Source organism: Babylonia areolata, chromosome 20 (assembly GCF_041734735.1).
Source record: "Babylonia areolata isolate BAREFJ2019XMU chromosome 20, ASM4173473v1, whole genome shotgun sequence".
NCBI classification, from domain to species: Eukaryota; Metazoa; Mollusca; class Gastropoda; order Neogastropoda; family Buccinidae; genus Babylonia; species Babylonia areolata.
Window position 1 is genome coordinate 8072176 of NC_134895.1, and position 18057 is coordinate 8090232.

The 18057-nt window shown below is 40.2% G+C and overlaps 1 protein-coding gene across 1 annotated transcript in view; it reads right to left on the reverse strand.

Annotated features, from left to right (window-relative positions):
* Positions 1-13514, reverse strand: part of LOC143294770 (dnaJ homolog subfamily C member 21-like) — a 36126-nt gene extending 22612 nt beyond the window's left edge. The window contains exons 1-8 of the mRNA XM_076606246.1: positions 13266-13514; positions 11060-11188; positions 10029-10123; positions 8790-8915; positions 6074-6247; positions 4861-4911; positions 2648-2727; positions 996-1189 (exon numbers count right to left, since the gene is read on the reverse strand). Coding sequence (XP_076462361.1) covers positions 996-1189; positions 2648-2727; positions 4861-4911; positions 6074-6247; positions 8790-8915; positions 10029-10123; positions 11060-11188; positions 13266-13374 — 958 coding nt within the window. The 5' untranslated portion in view covers positions 13375-13514. The remainder of the gene's footprint in view (positions 1-995; positions 1190-2647; positions 2728-4860; positions 4912-6073; positions 6248-8789; positions 8916-10028; positions 10124-11059; positions 11189-13265) is intronic.
* Positions 13515-18057: the final 4543 nt, after the last annotated feature.

Consider the following 18057-nt stretch of genomic DNA (forward strand, 5'->3'; position numbering starts at 1 on the left):
CTTTACGGTAATTCAATATTCATAGAGGTTGTTTTTTTTTCATTCTCCTTTCATGGTCTGCAATTCCCATGTTCACTCATATCTAAAAGTGCACTTCAATGTTTTTCTTCCAGCCATTCAGGCAGCCATGCTCCGTTTTTCCATGGGTGTGCATGCTGAGCGGGTGTTTCCACAACCTACCAAGTATGTTTGTGTTTGCACAACCTACCGAGTATGTTTGTGTATCCACAACCTACCAAGTATGTTTGTGTTTGCACAACCTACCAAACACAGACGCAGTTTATGGGATCTTTAAGGTGTGCACTTTATGCTCTGCATATGTGTTCACACACACAAAGGTGGTTCAGCGACTGGCAAGTCTGTGCATGTATCATCCACCTGGAAGATTGGAAAAATCCCCACACTTGATTAACCGCAATGCTGGGAGATTGGCAAAATCCCCACACTTGATTAACCAGAATGCTGGGAGATTGGCAAAATCCCCACACCTGATTAACCAAAATGCTGGGAGATTGGCAAAATCCCCACACTTGATTAACCAAAATGCTGGGAGACTGGCAAAATCCCCACACTTGATTAACCAAAATGCTGGGAGACTGGCAAAATCCCCACACTTGATTAACCAGAATACTGGGAGACTGGCAAAATCCCCACACTTGATTAACCAAAATGCTGCGAGATTAGCAAAATCCCCACACTTGATTAACCAAAATGCTGCGAGATTGGCAAAATCCCCACACTTGATTAACCAAAATGTTGGGAGATTGGCAAAATCCCCACACTTGATTAACCAAAATGCTGGGAGATTGGCAAAATCCCCACACTTGATTAACCAGAATGATGCAACTGGTTTTCAAACCCAGCATCCAAGGATTGAACATCCCGAGCTCTAATCACTTAGCTGCCGTGTCCCTCATTCACAGTAATTACAGAATGACTGTTTTTCTCTGAAGAATGACTATTTCTCTCCGACACGGTCCGCACGCCACACTCACCGCTGTCGTTTGCAGCGCCCTCTTCAGCCTGAGCACCCCCTTCTCTCCCATCGCTGCCACCATCATCATCGTCATCGTCGTCGTCGTCACTGTGGTCACCAAACTGTCTGGCCAGCTCCGCCTCCAGCTTCTGGATATCGTCCTCCAGGCCGGACATGGCCGACCACCCAGTCTCCTTGTAGTTCTCTCGACGTCTGTCCGTGTACACACACACACACACACATATATAGCTTTTCTTTTTTCTCTTTTTCTCCTCAAGGCCTGACTAAGCGCGCTGGGTTAAGCTGCTAGTCAGGCATCTGCTTAGCAGATGTGGTGTAGCGTATGTGGATTTGTCTGAACGCAGCGATGCCTCCTAGAGTAACTGAATTGAACTGAACATATAAACGCAAATACACAAACACACACACACACACAGAGGAAAAGAAAAAAGACATACAGACATGAGCACAAATACATGGACATATATAAAAAAACATATGAACACACACACACACACACACACACACACACACACACACAGAAAAAGAAAAAATGACATACACATACAAACACAAATACAATGGACATATAAAAGCGCACACAAACATGCACATACGTATATATACACACATGCACACAACACACGCATACACACACACACACAGAGAAAAAGAAAAAAAGACATACACACACAAACAAAAAAGCATGCACATAAGAAACACACACACACACACACACACACACATAGACACACACACACACACACACACACACACACACACACACACACACCACAGAAAAAGACAAACACAAAAACACAAATTCATGGACATATAAGAACACACACACACACACACACACACACACACACACACAAAGTGTTCATCAAATTAATACCCTACAATGATTTTCTTATCAAGAAATACCAGCTTGGTATCTTGCATAAAAATGTGTCATAAGGAAATAAATAAAATCAATATTTTTTACAAACGAATTCAACTGTTTTTCTTTTGCCAACTTGGTCACAAAAGACTTTTAACTAAGCAAATAAAACTCAACCAAAACTGTATGTGAAGATGACAGAACGGAACTACTTTTGATTCTCCTCGACAGATTGTCAAGCAAAAATAAAACAATACTAAATGATGTAAAACTTATATCTATATCTAAAAAAAACTTGTAATAATCACTATCGTCTTCCAGGTATCACAGCAGTTCAAAGTCAAAAGTATTGTATGTCTTCTTTTTTTTTTTTTTTGTCACAACAGATTTCTTTGTATGAAATTCGGGCTGCACATCGCTACACTACAGAGCCACCCATTGTTTTTGTATTTTTTCCTGCGTGCAGTTTTATTTGTTTTTCTTACCAAAGTGGATTTTTCTACAGAATTTTGCCAGGAACACACCCTTTTGTTGCCGTGGGTTATTTTACATGCACTAAGTGCATGCTACACACGGGACCTCGGTTTATCATCTCATCCAAATGACTGGTGTCCAGACCACCACTCAAGGTCTAGTGGAGGGGGGAGAAAATATCAGCGGCTGAGCCGTGATTCGAACCAGCGTGCTCAGATTCTCTCGCTTCCTAGGTGGACGCGTTACCTTTAGGCCATCACTCTAGTCACGTTAACTGGAGAAAGGCTGACACATTCCGAGTTGCTGTCTCTTACTTGTGTCTCTCCTGAAGTTCCTTTTCCCTTTTCTCTTTCGTCTTCTTCTCTATCTCAGCTGCCCTCTGCTCCAGCTTCCTCTGCATGACAAAAAAAAAGACACACACAACATAAAACAACCATGTTCAACACAATCACATCAAAATCGCAACTTGATTTCTGCCATGCCCCGAAAACGGAGTATAGCTGCCTACATGGCGGGGTAAAAACGGTCACACATGTAAAATCCCACTCATGTACATACGAGTGAATGTGGGAGCTGCAGTCCATGAACGAAGAAGAAGATTTCCACGAACATCAGTCTATTAACATCAGTCCTACCTTAACAGTAAGTTGATGTCAAAATACAGACTGGTTGTGCATGTCTGGACGAAGATGATTACCGCTGCACTCCTTCAAAATGCTCCATTTGCTTTAACTTGTTAATTAAGCAATAAATCAACACCAGAACTGCCTCAATACCAGGAGCAAACTGGATAGGATCAATGGGACAAAAATTACAGTTTTAGGGGTAACTGCATTATCAACGGTCCAGCCGGTCACTTGAATAGGTTTACTTCCTTGCAAATGGTGATTACCTCGATGCATGTTCGAAGCAATATCTCATCAAGTTTTGGCTCAATTTCAATGCTTTTTTTATTTTTATTGCATTTTGTAAAGCTAAAAGTTGTTGAGTGTGTCAACAGGGCTGCCAGCACATACAGTACAGAAGAAGTAGTAAGAACTGTGTTTATTTTCTGCAAATGTTAACAATAGCAACTACGGAAATGTGATTGAAAACGAAAATAATGTTGTCACTGATCAGCTGAAGTGATTCTGGTTCTCCTGATGATGACTAAATACAACAAGGTACATTGACATGAAGGGGGCAGGGTCATATCAGAAGTCTGTATAGAAAACACCCAGTATTTTAGCTTGAAACCTTCGTTTTGGGGTTTTCCTTTACCATGAAACCCTCCAGATGAAAGCTTCAAGCCGAAATACTGTTTACAGTCAGCTTTTTGTGTTGCAATATTGTGTGATAGTGTTTGTAAGTGTGTGGGTGTGAAGGTGTGTGTGTGTGTGGGGGGGGGGGGTGGGGGGGGGGGTGTATGTGAGTATTTACGTAAAGTGTTTCCTTAAAATGACATGACAGTGGAGGAAAACAACATAACTGCACTTGGCTGTTGTATTCTAATACATTTGCAAATATTCTAGCACCATTCCACCCATAAAATAAACAGACTTAAATTTTCTTCCTTTTTTTTTCCAAACTGTTTTGTGATTTTGTTTATTTAATATCAGTTATCTTCCCCTAACTGGGAGTTACCTCATCCTGTCCACATTCAACATATGACAATCATAATTATTCTCCATTCAATATCCTTTAACAAAACATAAACTTTTTCATACAATAGTTTAATTTTTGTGGATTTTTTTTTTTTTTTAAAGGTTGGTGATTAAAAAATTACAAATTGTTCCAGAAGTCAATGGGTTAAGGATATGGTCCAAATTCATCCACATTTCACCAGTTCCTCCTTCCCATTCCTTCTCTTCCCAATCCAGTTCTCATCCAGTTTCCATTCGGAAATATCTGTCCACCGATGTAACATCTAGACTTGTTTCTCTCATTCTCTCTCGCCTTGACTACTGTAACTCCCTATTGTCTGGTTTGCCTGCTTCATCCATTCAGTCCCTTCAGCACATACAAAACTCTGCTGCCCGACTCGTCCTCAGAAAGAAAAGATCTGAGCACATCACTCCTTATTTTGCAACATCTCCATTGGCTCCCTGTCTCACACAGAATAAAGTATAAGATCAGCACTCTATGTTATAGATGTATTCACAGATCTGCCTCTTCCTGTCTTTCTGGCTGCTTTCACCTCTACACTCCATCTTGCTCTCTACGATCGGCTTCGGATCCACTCTGTTTATGTATACACAGTTTCAAACACTCAACTGTTGGACGCCGTTCTTTCTCTGTCTCTGGACCTTGCATTTGGAATGAACTTCCTCTTTCGCTTCGTCAGGGTCCGCACTCTTTCAAGTCTGGCCTTAAAACCCACTTCTTCACAAGATAGCCTCCCTCCCCTACCCCTTCCTTGTCTTCAGTTTCTTCAGTTTTAGAGTTATGCATGCGTGTGAATGACTGGTGTGAAAGCGCTTAGATTTGTCTCGGCACAAGATTCAGTGCTATATAATTACCATCATTATTATATTAAGTCTTTTATTACCTTGTTTTCTTGGACTCGTTTGTCCCTCTTCCTGACAAAGGCCACCAGTGCCTGCACAGCAAAAAGTCCAGAGGAAAAACACATCTTTTTCAACACGCCTATCTACAGACCTTCCATACCTTTTCAGTTATAATATAAGCCATGCAAACTTTCTCTCTCTTTCGGTGTGTGTGTGTGTGTGTGTGTGTGTGTGTGTGTGTGTGTGTGTGATTTTGTAATGTAATACACATAGTCTCTGAATCTGTTTTATATTATTGTGTGCTGTATCATCATTTTTAATCTTCTTCCTTTTGTGAGTTATTGCGTGTGTGTGTGTGTGTGTGTGTGTGTGTCTGTGTCTGTCTGTGTGTGTCTGTGTGTGTGTTTAATGTTTATTATAAAGCACTTCAATCTCTCTTTAAGGGAGGAAAACGCTAGCAAATGTCCATTATTATCATTATTATTATTATTAAAAAAAACTGTGACCAACAAAAGTCAAGGGGAAATAACTGTGACCAAAAGCGATACAGGAAGAAATCTGACGAACAAATCTCACCAGTTCCTTCACATGTAAAGTCGGCTGATCAAGCAGCGACAATCAGAGCGTAACGTGGGAGTTTATGGCTGTGAGTTGGCGTAGGTTTTGAAATGCGTACAGACGCACACACGGCATGTATATGGATGTTTGGACCCTGTTGTTACAACGTAGACGGGGGTGGAATGAAAGAGCATGGCATTTGAGGCAGTTACCCGCTGAAAGTGTCAAGAAGGAGTCAGACAATTTGAAGGATTTGTTGCTGTGTTGTTGTTTTTTCAAGAATGATTGATACATGCCATCAAATAGTTGATTAAAAAATATTTACCTATTCATTTATTTACAACTCATGTCTTACACACATCACAAAACACCAGCCCAGTCTACAAGCGAGGATTTTTTTTTCTTACATTAAAAAAACAACAACAAAAACATTGTATTCTTAAAATTTGATGATTTGCAGGATGTTCATTTATACTTAACTAAAAACATTTAGTTCTGTGAATGCTGAGATCACAGTGTTCTTGTGATTTGTAAAAATACAAAGAAAGTAGAAATACAACTGTGTGTACAAGGGTTTAAGAAAAAGGAAAACAAAAAAAACTGCCCTTAAACACACACACACACACAAACACACACACACACACACATTACACAAACACACACACACAAACACAAACACACACACTGAAAACTGACCCTTATTTCTTCGTTCCTTTCTTTCTTGGCGGCGTCTCGTTTCTTCTTGTTCTCCGCCTCCATGAGTCTGCGAGTGCGGCGGTCTGGAGCTTCACGAGTGTCATACTCCTCCATCCACACGTAAGACTTGGCCGTGCAGAACGCATGCCAGAAATCGTAGAATGGCTTCACCACCTGAATCACCACACCCATCGATCAGTGAAACATGTAATAATCATCTTCATCATCATAACGTTGATTAGAAGAAGAAGGCAGGGCTTTCTTTTTTTCCTTTTTCCTTTTTTTTTCTGCTGCACCATCATTTGCATCATTTCAGTGGCATTCCTCCAACGCCACTCATACAGTCCCCCCACATACACAGCCAACACCCAGGCCATTCCATCATAGTCACAGTGTTGGCAGTCTGCAGGGAACCATCTATGTATGGTCACCAGGAGGCCACACACCAGAAGAGACCCTGCACTGCTGCTGAATCACTTTAGTGAGGGAGGATTTTTCTTTGTTTGTATGCTTGTTTGTGTGTTTGTTTTTTGCTGGTTTTTTTTTTGTTAAAACATTCACAATAGTATAGGTATATTTCATATATCAAGAAGTGTGAAGTTGCACAGCTAAAATATAGTTTGTTGCTCCACCACGGGTGTTCAGTGCTGGCACTTTAGTTGGCCCTGCGAAAGTTCGTGAACCCAGGAAGTAGGGCATGGATATAAATAAACGCGGCTGACAAACAGGCCGCGCCAGCGGCACTCGCTGTACGCTTGTTCGGCGGTAAATCTGCTTTGTTTCTTTCGCGCATCATCTCCTCGGATGGATCGGAAATAACGACTAAAGAAGTGGTTTTCCAAATAGAACACAAAATAAGCTTTCCATTGACTCCAAACACAATATGTTTTCTTACATAGCGGTTGTTGCGGCAACGGCTGAAACATAAATGAAGAAAGAGAAGAGAAGGATAAGTAGAAACATGATCGCAAAAATCGTTAAGTTTAAATCCCTCTCAAAGAAAACAGGCGTTTAGCACAATAATATCGTAAATACACACAGAACATATAGCATGCCTGCATGCAGATTAGCTTACCTTTTGAGTTGTGCGATTTTTCTTGGCAGCACAACAAACGTTTAAATGAACACACTGTAGCATGGTGAGTGCGAGCAGCAGGGGGATGGAGAGCGGGGTGAGTGTCTGTCGGCTTATGGCACTGCTGTACCCTTCATTCCACGAGAAAGACGAAGATTTTTAAGGTAGTAAAAAACAAAAGAAAAAAAAAAGAAACGATGATGTTGATAAAATAATGAAATTGTGTAAATCAAATCAAACTGCACTCCAATAATACAACCAGGAATAGCAATAATTCAACTTTCTGTAATCGCTGCAGGAAATGTGTGGATGCTGTGAAAAGGTGGGAAAAGTGGGGCGGGGGCTGCGGGGCCGAGTGAAACAAAGAAGGCAGTGTCCCGGTTTGGCGCGCGGGGCCAGAAATACCGCGGCGAATGTGCCGGTCAGTGCAGAGTGCGGTGGGAAAGTCTGGCATTAAAAAATTTTTCACCCAAGACGCTAGACGCTGCTCGGCCAACTAAAGAGCCGGATTTTGTGCTCGGCTGAGCAGCCGTGCCACCAGCTAAAAATTGTAATCTGTACTTCCTATAATTTCAAAAGCGCTTTCAATGGGAAAGTCACTTTCCTTTCAGCATAAAAAAAAAATGGTCTGCAAACTTCTGACAAAATGAGAAAAAATGTAGCCTGTAGAATTTTTTTTTTTTTTTTTTTTTTTTGTAATTTATACCAATTTTCACTGAAAATTCCCTTGGAAAGGCCCTACGGCTGAAGTTATATTCCCCTCACAGTGAATGCATTAATACAAATAATGATATACATTCTCTGTCGACCTATACTGTTATCTGGTATCATAAAGCCACAGACCAGAAGAGACCTTGCACTGCTGAACAAAACCAGACACCTCTAATAACCTAGTAATGTAACATACATTTGCCGTACCTGTTTCAATATGACAGACCCACAGCTTAGCTAAGGATCTCAGTCAAACTGCCACAGAGATTTTTTACAAAATATATCCAGTTTATTTACTGACAGACTGTAGTTTTGTTGTATTCACTGTATTCAGCAAATAACTCTTGTGCGTTCCTACATGCGAACATAACTGAATCTAATATCCACAGATTCCTTTCAATTTGATAAACCTTCCTAGCAAAATGAATGAATCAACGTAGTATTATAAACCAACCACAGCAATCATAGCAACACAACCCATTCTATCGACGTTCATTATTAGGTCTTCTTCTTCTTCTGCGTTCACTCGTATGCACACGAGTGGGCTTTTACGTGTATGACCGTTTTTACCCTGCCATGTAGGCAGCCATACTCCGTTTTCAGGGGTGTGCATGCTGGGTATGTTCTTGTGTCCATAACCCACCGAACGCTGACATGGATTACAGGATCTTTAACGTGCCTATTTGATCTTCTGCTTGCATATACACACGAAGGGGGTTCAAGCACTAGCAGGTCTGCACATATGTTGACCTGGGAGATCGTAAAAATCTCCACCCTTTACCCACCAGGCGCCGTCACCGTGATTCGAACCCGGGACCCTCAGATTGACAGTCCAACGTTTTAACCACTCGGCTACTGCGCCCATCACAGCATTAGGTCACTCCACCACAGGTCAGCCCAAACACAGACATACTGCTTGCTCTCCCTTACCTCATCGTAATCGCTCTTGGAGTCACCAAATTCGGGAAAGCTGTTGTCGCTGTCCTTGTCATCCATGAACTCGTAGTCTTCTGCTGACACAGTCTTGAACACTTCTCTGTACACTGTGTAAAACCCCTGCAATACAACAAGAACAAGCATTTACACATGCACCACATGAGAAAAGATATATATATATATATATATATATATATATATATATATACACCTTTAGCCTAACAATGTTTACTGCTACCTATCAGCTTTCGCACAAGTAAATAATATGTACAATAATAATAATAATAATAATTGATAGATAAATAAATAAATAAATTATGAATAAATCTCCACCGAAAGGAAATGTAAATCTTGTTCAGTATCTGACAATGCAGGCCCTTTATTTCTTCCTGTACATCATTGATATCATTTTTGTTTGAGTTGTAACATCATCACCATTACTTTTTTTTTTTTTTTTTTTTTTGACTCACTTGTGTAAACAAAGTGAGTCTTATGTTTTAACCCGGTGTTTGGTTGTCTGTGTGTGTGTGTGTGTGTGTGTGTGTGTGTCCGTGGTAAACTTTAACATTGACATTTTCTCTGCAAATACTTTGTCAGTTGACACCAAATTAGGCATAAAAATAGGAAAAATTCAGTTCTTTCCAGTCATCTTGTTTAAAACAATACTGCACCTCTGGGATGGGCACAAAAAATAATAAATAAAGCCTAATTATATGCAAACTGCATTTACTGTTATATTCATATTTTTTGTATTCTCTAAACTTGGCACTTTGATCTGATATTCTGACCCAACAACAAGAGCAGTCATTATTATCATTTTTTGTTCAAACAGGAACTTCTTTTGTTAAGCATGGAAGTTTTATTTATTTTGCTAACGTTTTGGTGCAGATAGCAAAGAAGGGAAATTACTCTGTAATTAATGCTAGGGGACTTAATTTGCTTTAAAATGATCTTTCTCATCTTAAACATTACATTCTGAAATTATACTCAATACATAAAAAGCTTGGATTTTTTTTTAACTGTATCACAAGTGAGTCTTGAAGGCCTTGCCTCTCTTGTTTAAGTATTTTCCCCATAATCCTAAAAAAATAAATAAATAAATAAAATAAAAATAAAAAATAAATTAAAACCCAGAAGCTTTCCTTCTTAAAGGTATGCAAAACATTGTCATCAGCATAGTTAACAACATGGTCATTATCATCGTTAGAAAAGTCACGCTCCTGTTTTGCTTACCTTTTCATCATCTCCAAAACCAGAGTAACAGGAAGAGGTGAAGTACTGGAACAGATTCAGGCTGTTATCTTCATACTTGTCTCCCTTCCCTTGACCTGCAACACATAAAATCACACACACACACACACACACACACACACACACACACGCACGCACACACACACACACACACACACACACACACACACACACACACACACACGCACACATGCACACACATACCTATAGACATATACATGATAATGTTCAGCAGGTTATCGCACTTAATTCCCCACCACAAAGACACTAATAACTTACTGTCATTTTAGATTTATTGCCTTCATGTTGACTCTGATATTTAGGATTGGGAAAGAAAAAAAAAGGAAGAAAAAAATATTTACAAAAACAAACAAAAAACAACAACAAACAAACAAACAGAAAACATGCCCACTTTATGTCTGACAGGAATGCTGTATCTGATTTTTTAATAACATAAAACAACTTTTTTAAGATGTACTGATGGTAAATAGGTTTGACCATTTAATTAGATAATATTTATACGCTAAAGCTTTGTGAAAGAAGGGACTTCTAGACTCTTATGAGTGTCCCAATAAAATTATCTATAATGAAAAAAAGGCTGGTACACACATACACACACATACACATACACACAAAGTAATTTCTCTCCCCCCCTTCACCCCCCACACCCCCACCTTGATTATTTTTTCCTACCCTCATCTAATATCACATACAGTGAAAGACGTTAAACTAAAGAATGAACAATCAAACACATGGACACACACACACACACACAGTGACACAAACACACAGTGACACACACAGTGACACACATACACACACACACACACACACACACACACACATTTTCAACTATTGAACAGAAGTAAAATCAATAATAATTTAAAAACAGAAATATGCTTCATCATTACTCAAAGAAAGTTTAAAAAATACCTTATCAAATCAATCCTTATTATTACTCAGAGTCAAACCCTTTACATCTGGCCTCTGCCATGCAAAGTAAGCAGCCTCACCTCCCCTAAGAATGGCTTCTCGGTGCCGGTCATACCAGGCTCGTTCTTGTGGATCTGTCAAAATCTCATACGCCTGTTGCACCACACGGAACTGAGCTGTCGCCTCATCAACACAGTCAGGATTTTTGTCTGAAAAATTCAATAAGTATAATTATCACACTCGGATAAAACATACAACTTGTGTACAAGCTATTTAACTTCTTTTTTTTCTAAAACTAGAATTGATGACTTCCATGTAGGTTCAACAGGCAAGTAGTTGGAAATTTGTATTTAAACTCGAATCTGAAGTTCTATCCCAGCAGCTTCTGGTGGATTAAGAGTGGGGTTTTTTGTTTTTTTTCAAGAGCTCCTGAGTCAAATGGTGTTCCAGCCTTTTAGTGTTTAATGCCGCAAGCACTGCTTGAACCTGCTTCATGCATGCAGAAGAACAAATACACACTTTTTCTTTCCTTAGTTACCAGCAGTTTGATGATTATTCATTTATTGTCACATTATGTATGCTCGGTTAGTTTGTTTCAATAATCCAACAAACTCTGAAGACTGATATGGCTACCACAGTATCAGAATCTTAAATGCATGTATTTGATTCTTTTTTGTTTGTTTGTTTGTGCACATGTGAAGGAGATTAAGGCAAGTGGGCACATCATGCTGATTTTTGCAATCAGAAAAACATATCCCTAAATCTGTTAACTCTAGTGTAATGTGTGTTAGTTTACTTCCAAATCCATGTCAATTTCAGACGCTCTTGTAACAGAAATAAATGAACTTAAGTGACTGATATTCAAATCCTGATATTCATATTTCTATGGTTATGTGTCTTACTGTTAGCTGCATATTACTATTAGTACAAAAAACCCCAATAAGGATTTAACTTTATTTCTATACAATTAATCAAAACACTATGTTTTCTATGCATACACAGAGTAAGACATATTTCTATGGTTCATATTTCTATGGTTATGTGTCTTACTATTAGCTGCACATTACTATTAGTACAAAAACCCCAATAAGGATTTAACTTTATTTCTATATTATAATTAATCAAAATCACTATGTTTTCTATGCATACACAGAGTAAGACAGACAGCGGCAGACAGGTATGTAGATAAGTGCCTGAAACTGAGGCACAGCAAGACTGCTGAATTAGGAGAGAGAGAGAGAGAGAGAGAGAGAGAGAAGACAAGACAAAATTCTTTATTTTTGCGGATAATAGATAAGCACTGGCTTACTTTTATACATCCAGTCCCCACCCTGAAACAGGGTCTACACTACACACAATACTACATTTAAGTCATATCATGCACTACACAATTCTACATAAAGTCATAAACATGCAGTACACAATGCTATATAAAGGCATAAGCATGGTAACAGTAACACAAAGACACAGACACACACACACACTCACACATTCACACACACACACAAACACACAATCACACGCACACACACGCACGCACACACACACACACAGATATAGGTACAAGCATGGTGTTAATAAAATACACAGGGAAAAGAAACTTAGAGAACACACACACACACACACACACACACACACACACACACACACACGCACGCACGCACACACACAAAAGCACATGCATGGTATTTATCAAATACATATGAAAATAAACATTTAAAAAAAGTCACACACACACACACACACACACACACACACACACACACACACGTACTCGCGCACAAGCATAATTAAGTGTATGTTATTAACTACTATACATTAAGTGTATGTTATCAACTACTGTACTAATGTGAATATGAAACAATAATTCTAATACAGTAATAGAGATACACATAATAATAATGGGGGGAAGTGCTCTTTACCAAATGGGAGCATGATTCCATAGACATTTTAAATAGTATATGAAAAAAAATGTCACTGGTGAACAAGAGAAAGTGAGAGACAGACAGACATAGAGAGACGGGGGAGAGAGAGACAGAGAGAGAGACAGAGAGAGAGACAGAGACAGAGAGACAGAGACTGAGAGAGAGACAGAGAGAGAGAGACACAGAGAGAATGAAATTAACTAACAAAATTCTTTTCTGAGGGGGTAAAGGAATTAGCACAATATGTTTGTTTTACATCGGGCCCTCTGTGCAAAGAAATTTGATGATAAAAAAAGAAAAAGGGAGATGGGAAAAAAAGAGAGAGAGAGAGAGAGAGAGAGAGAGAGAGAGAGAGATTCACCTGGATGGAATTTCAGAGCAAGCTTTCGGTATGCTTTTTTCAAGTCGTCATTATTTGCCGTCCTCTCCACTCCTAGCACTTCGTAGTGACAACGGATTTTGGTCGTCATCTTTCAGATTTTTATAGATAAAAATGGCTCTTTTACGAGAGATCCTGAAATGAAACGACCATCACCAACAACAACCCTGTCGGCAGTCCTTTTTCGTCTGCTTGTGAAATTCAACGTGCTCGTGTCTACTCTCTCGTTTCTTGAAGATCATGAAAAGTCAATTTGACAAGGTAGATAACTCTAATAATCTGTTAGAATGAATTAACAAAATTTATCTACCTTGTTCAGATGTGTCATCATGAAAATGGTTAGAAACTTATCGTAACTGAACAAAATCCAATAGCTACAATTTATTCAAAAGCCAGATAGCTTTTGAAGATTATCTATAGATTTTTTTGTCATTGTACGATAGCCTCTCAATGTTGAAACTCAGAACAAACTATCAATTGAGAAAAGGAGACACATGAACATACCACAAGAAAACAAGATTGTGTCATCTTTGGACACAAATCGAGTGGGAGACGAATACCACTTAGTCATGGAATGCCCTGCAATTCAGAATCGCTGCAATCAGTATTTACCTACGTATTACAGAACACTACACAACTTCCACAAATATGCAACATTAATGTCTATTAGAACTAAGAAAAAGTTGCTAGAATTTGCTTTTTCTCCTTGGGAGAGCAGCCCGAATTTCACACAGAGAAATCTCTTGTGATAAAAAGAAATACAAAAAATACACACAAAAAACGGCAACAACAAATTAATATACACAAACACAAGCATGCACTCAAAGCCTTCCAACCGCTTTGTGTAAACTGAGCTGCTGGTCAAGCACTATCATGTCTAGTCCGGCAGTGCTTAGCAGATGTGGTGCAGCGTATATGGATCTGTCCGAAAGCAGTTTGTGGTGATGAGGTGATGAGCAAGGTCAAAGGTCAAGGTCATCACTTGAAAAAAAAAAAAAAAAAAAAAAGCACGTGTTGTAGAGGTCGCCTCTCGCAATTTTAATCAAACTTCAAGTAGCTAGTGGTCATCAGTGACTGGTCATGATGAAAGCATGATGTCCACTGAAATACGGAGCACACACACACACACACACACACACACACACACATACACACTCAAATATATAATATATATATATATATATATATATATATATATATATATATATATATATACAGAGAGAGAGAGAGAGAGAATGAATTTGCATGCATATTTCTTCCCCCTCCCTCCCCCCCCTCCTTTTTTTTTTTTTTTTTTTTTTTTTTGCGTTTTTTTTTTTTCCCCGGTGCTTCTGCATGCAAAGCTAACTACAAGAAAAAAGAGGTTGTTCGTGCGTAAAGAGACAGGACATCTATATATAGCATCCAGTCTTCACTGATCAAACTTGGCGCACAGTGATTGCATGGTCACGAATGAGAGGATGGTAGTTACTGCTGAGGCAAGGTCAGACTTCAAGGTCACAAAACGTTTTTACTTCTTTTATTTCCTTTTCTTCTCGTCTTGAAAAAAATTGTGCAAGTATATGACAGAGCTTTTCCTTTTCATCCCATTTTCATTACACTATATATAGGCTGTGTTGGGTTATGACCAGGACTGTGATTAACTTAAATTACCCATTCGAAAGTCACGGTCAGAGATCAAAGGTCAAGGTCACAACAATGTGCTGTTTACATTATTTATTGTAACGTTATCTGCTGTGCAGTGGTATTTTTCAGTTTTCCTCTTTCTTTTTTTTTTTTTTTTTTCTTTTTTTTTCTTTTTTTTGCTGTTTTTTGTTTGTTTGTTTTTTTTTGGTTTTTTTTTTGTTGTTGTTGTATAATTCCTATTTTGGTCTAAATGGGTGAGTGCAGAAAATCTTGGCTCTCTTTGTTCTGTAGTGTTCTGACTAAGTGGAGTGGACTGAGATATGTGCCCTGTGTATCTATATTGGATCATCATGTACTGTTAACAACCCCACCCTACGTTTTCGCCGCTGTGGGGTACTGATCAGTTGTACAGCAGAAATCTCGATCACGTGAGCCATGAATGTTTCAGTTGCCAGACAAAGGTATCATACCGTAACGTTGCACCGTTAAACACACACACACACACACACACACACACACACACACATACGACAGTATATATATATTAGAAAGTCACCTGAGCGTTGCCGGCACCGACACACGGACCCTGTTTGCTGAAAACGGAACCAGAGACATAATCATACTCCCGATAATACTGTGACACCGACAAATAAATCACTTCAATAAGAATTTCAACAAGGCTGTTTTTCCACAAGGACATTCGGGTCAGTGTGCGACATTTGCAACTATAATGGTTGCCATGTCTTTTTCTCAGTGCATCAATGACATGAATCCATCCAATACTGGGAAACTGATAATTACACAGCTGATAACAATTAATAACAATGATGGATGTATTTTCATACGTACGAACGAAAAATGGTAAAAACATGTGCAGGTAAATATGAAAAGCAAATGTAATTGAAAACGAAACGAAACGAAAAACTATAAAGCTTTAAAAATGAATAAATCTAATAAAAGAACAACAATACTCAGTTTCACTCAATGTCCGAGTCATTGATAGTTTAAACAGTGCACAGTTGCTAATAGTATCACTATCATGTATTCTGTATGTAGTCTACCATGCAAAGATTTATTATAAGAAAATGTTGGAAACAATAATAATAATGATAATAATACTGATAATAATAATAGACTGGAATATCAGTGCGACTGAACAGTCAACTGGCGTGTTGACATGGGCAGCAACTGCCTCCAAACATTCCAACATATCGCAAGTATGGATTATGTCCCCTGGAATGCTTTCACAATAATTATTCTCAAACGCTTTTCTCGTGCAAGCCACCAGCTGAGCTGACAATAATTATAGACTTTGCTATCGATCCGCTTGGACGCACTTTCCAAACCTTTGATGCTCTGGGACAAATCTTATAGTATGCTACACACGAATGCACACACATATATATAGTGTCCGAAAATGTACGAAAAAGTCCGAAGACATGAATTTCTAAACTTGAAAAAAAAAAAAAAAAAAAAAATTGGACGCATGCTGCCCAGGCCGGCACCACTGACAAACCTTCAAGAAGGGTTTACCGGATGTTGCAGTTTCAGTTTCAGTTCCAAGATGTCAGAGCGCTCGGGCTGATCTACGATGTACGCTACAGCACACCTCAGTGTTGTTTAATAATAATAATTTTTCCCTAGTAAAAGAATTAAAAGGCAGCAGATGCCTGCTGACCGCACCTAAAGCCAACTCACTGATCACGCCTTAGTGGATGATACAGGACTGATGTGCCGCCGGGCGGGTAGGATAGAGTTAATGCCGCCGGGCGGGTAGGATAGAGTTAATGCCGCCGGGCGGGTAGGATAGAGTTAATGCCGCCGGGGTAGGATAGAGTTAATGCCGCCGGGCGGGTAGGATAGAGTTAATGCCGCCGGGGGTAGAATAGAGTTAATGCCGCCGGGCGGGTAGGATAGAGTTAATGCCGCCGGGGTAGGATAGAGTTAATGCCGCCGGGGGTAGGATAGAGTTAATGCCGCCGGGGGGGTAGGATAGAGTTAATGCCGCCGGGGTAGGATAGAGTTAATGCCGCCGGGCGGGTAGGATAGAGTTAATGCCGCCGGGCGGGTAGAATAGAGTTAATGCCGCCGGGGGTAGGATAGAGTTAATGCCGCGGGTAGGATAGAGTTAATGCCGCCGGGCGGGTAGGATAGAGTTAATGCCGCCGGGCGGGTAGAATAGAGTTAATGCCGCCGGGCGGGTAGGATAGAGTTAATGCCGCCGGGGTAGGATAGAGTTAATGCCGCCGGGGGTAGGATAGAGTTAATGCCGCCGGGCGGGTAGAATAGAGTTAATGCCGCCGGGGTAGGATAGAGTTAATGCCGCCGGGGGTAGGATAGAGTTAATGCCGCCGGGGGTAGGATAGAGTTAATGCCGCCAGGGTGGGATAGAGTTAATGCCGCCGGGGGTAGGATAGAGTTAATGCCGCCGGGGGTAGGATAGAGTTAATGCCGCCGGGTGTAGGATAGAGTTAATGCCGCCGGGCGGGTAGGATAGAGTTAATGCCGCCGGGCGGGTAGGATAGAGTTAATGCCGCCGGGCGGGTAGGATAGAGTTAATGCCGCCGGGGTAGGATAGAGTTAATGCCGCCGGGGGTAGGATAGAGTTAATGCCGCCAGGGTGGGATAGAGTTAATGCCGCCGGGCGGGTAGAATAGAGTTAATGCCGCCGGGCGGGTAGGATAGAGTTAATGCCGCCGTGGGTAGGATAGAGTTAATGCCGCCGGGGTAGCATAGAGTTAATGCCGCCGGGCGGGTAGGATAGAGTTAATGACAAATCCACTGAAGCCCTCGCATCTTCGTTTCCATGACTCAGAAGAAATGAAGGGCAAGAAATGTCAAAAATCAGTCTTGATGAAACATTCAGACCTAAACACTGACTTGCGCTGGGTGTTGGAAGGGGGGGAGGGGGCGGTGGAGGGGGGGTTGGAAGGAGTGTGGACGTGGGTCTCTCTCTCTCTCTCTCTCTCTCTCTCTCTCTCTCTCTCTCTCTCTCTGTGAAAATCTGTAGGTTTTAGAAATTCCACTTTCTCAGTTGCATGCATGGCTTGTTCATGTTTTCGTTTTTCCTTGATAGGCATATATTCTATATTGTTCTTTTTGATCAGTCCAGGGGGCCGGAGGCCTATGAAATAAAAATGTGTTCATC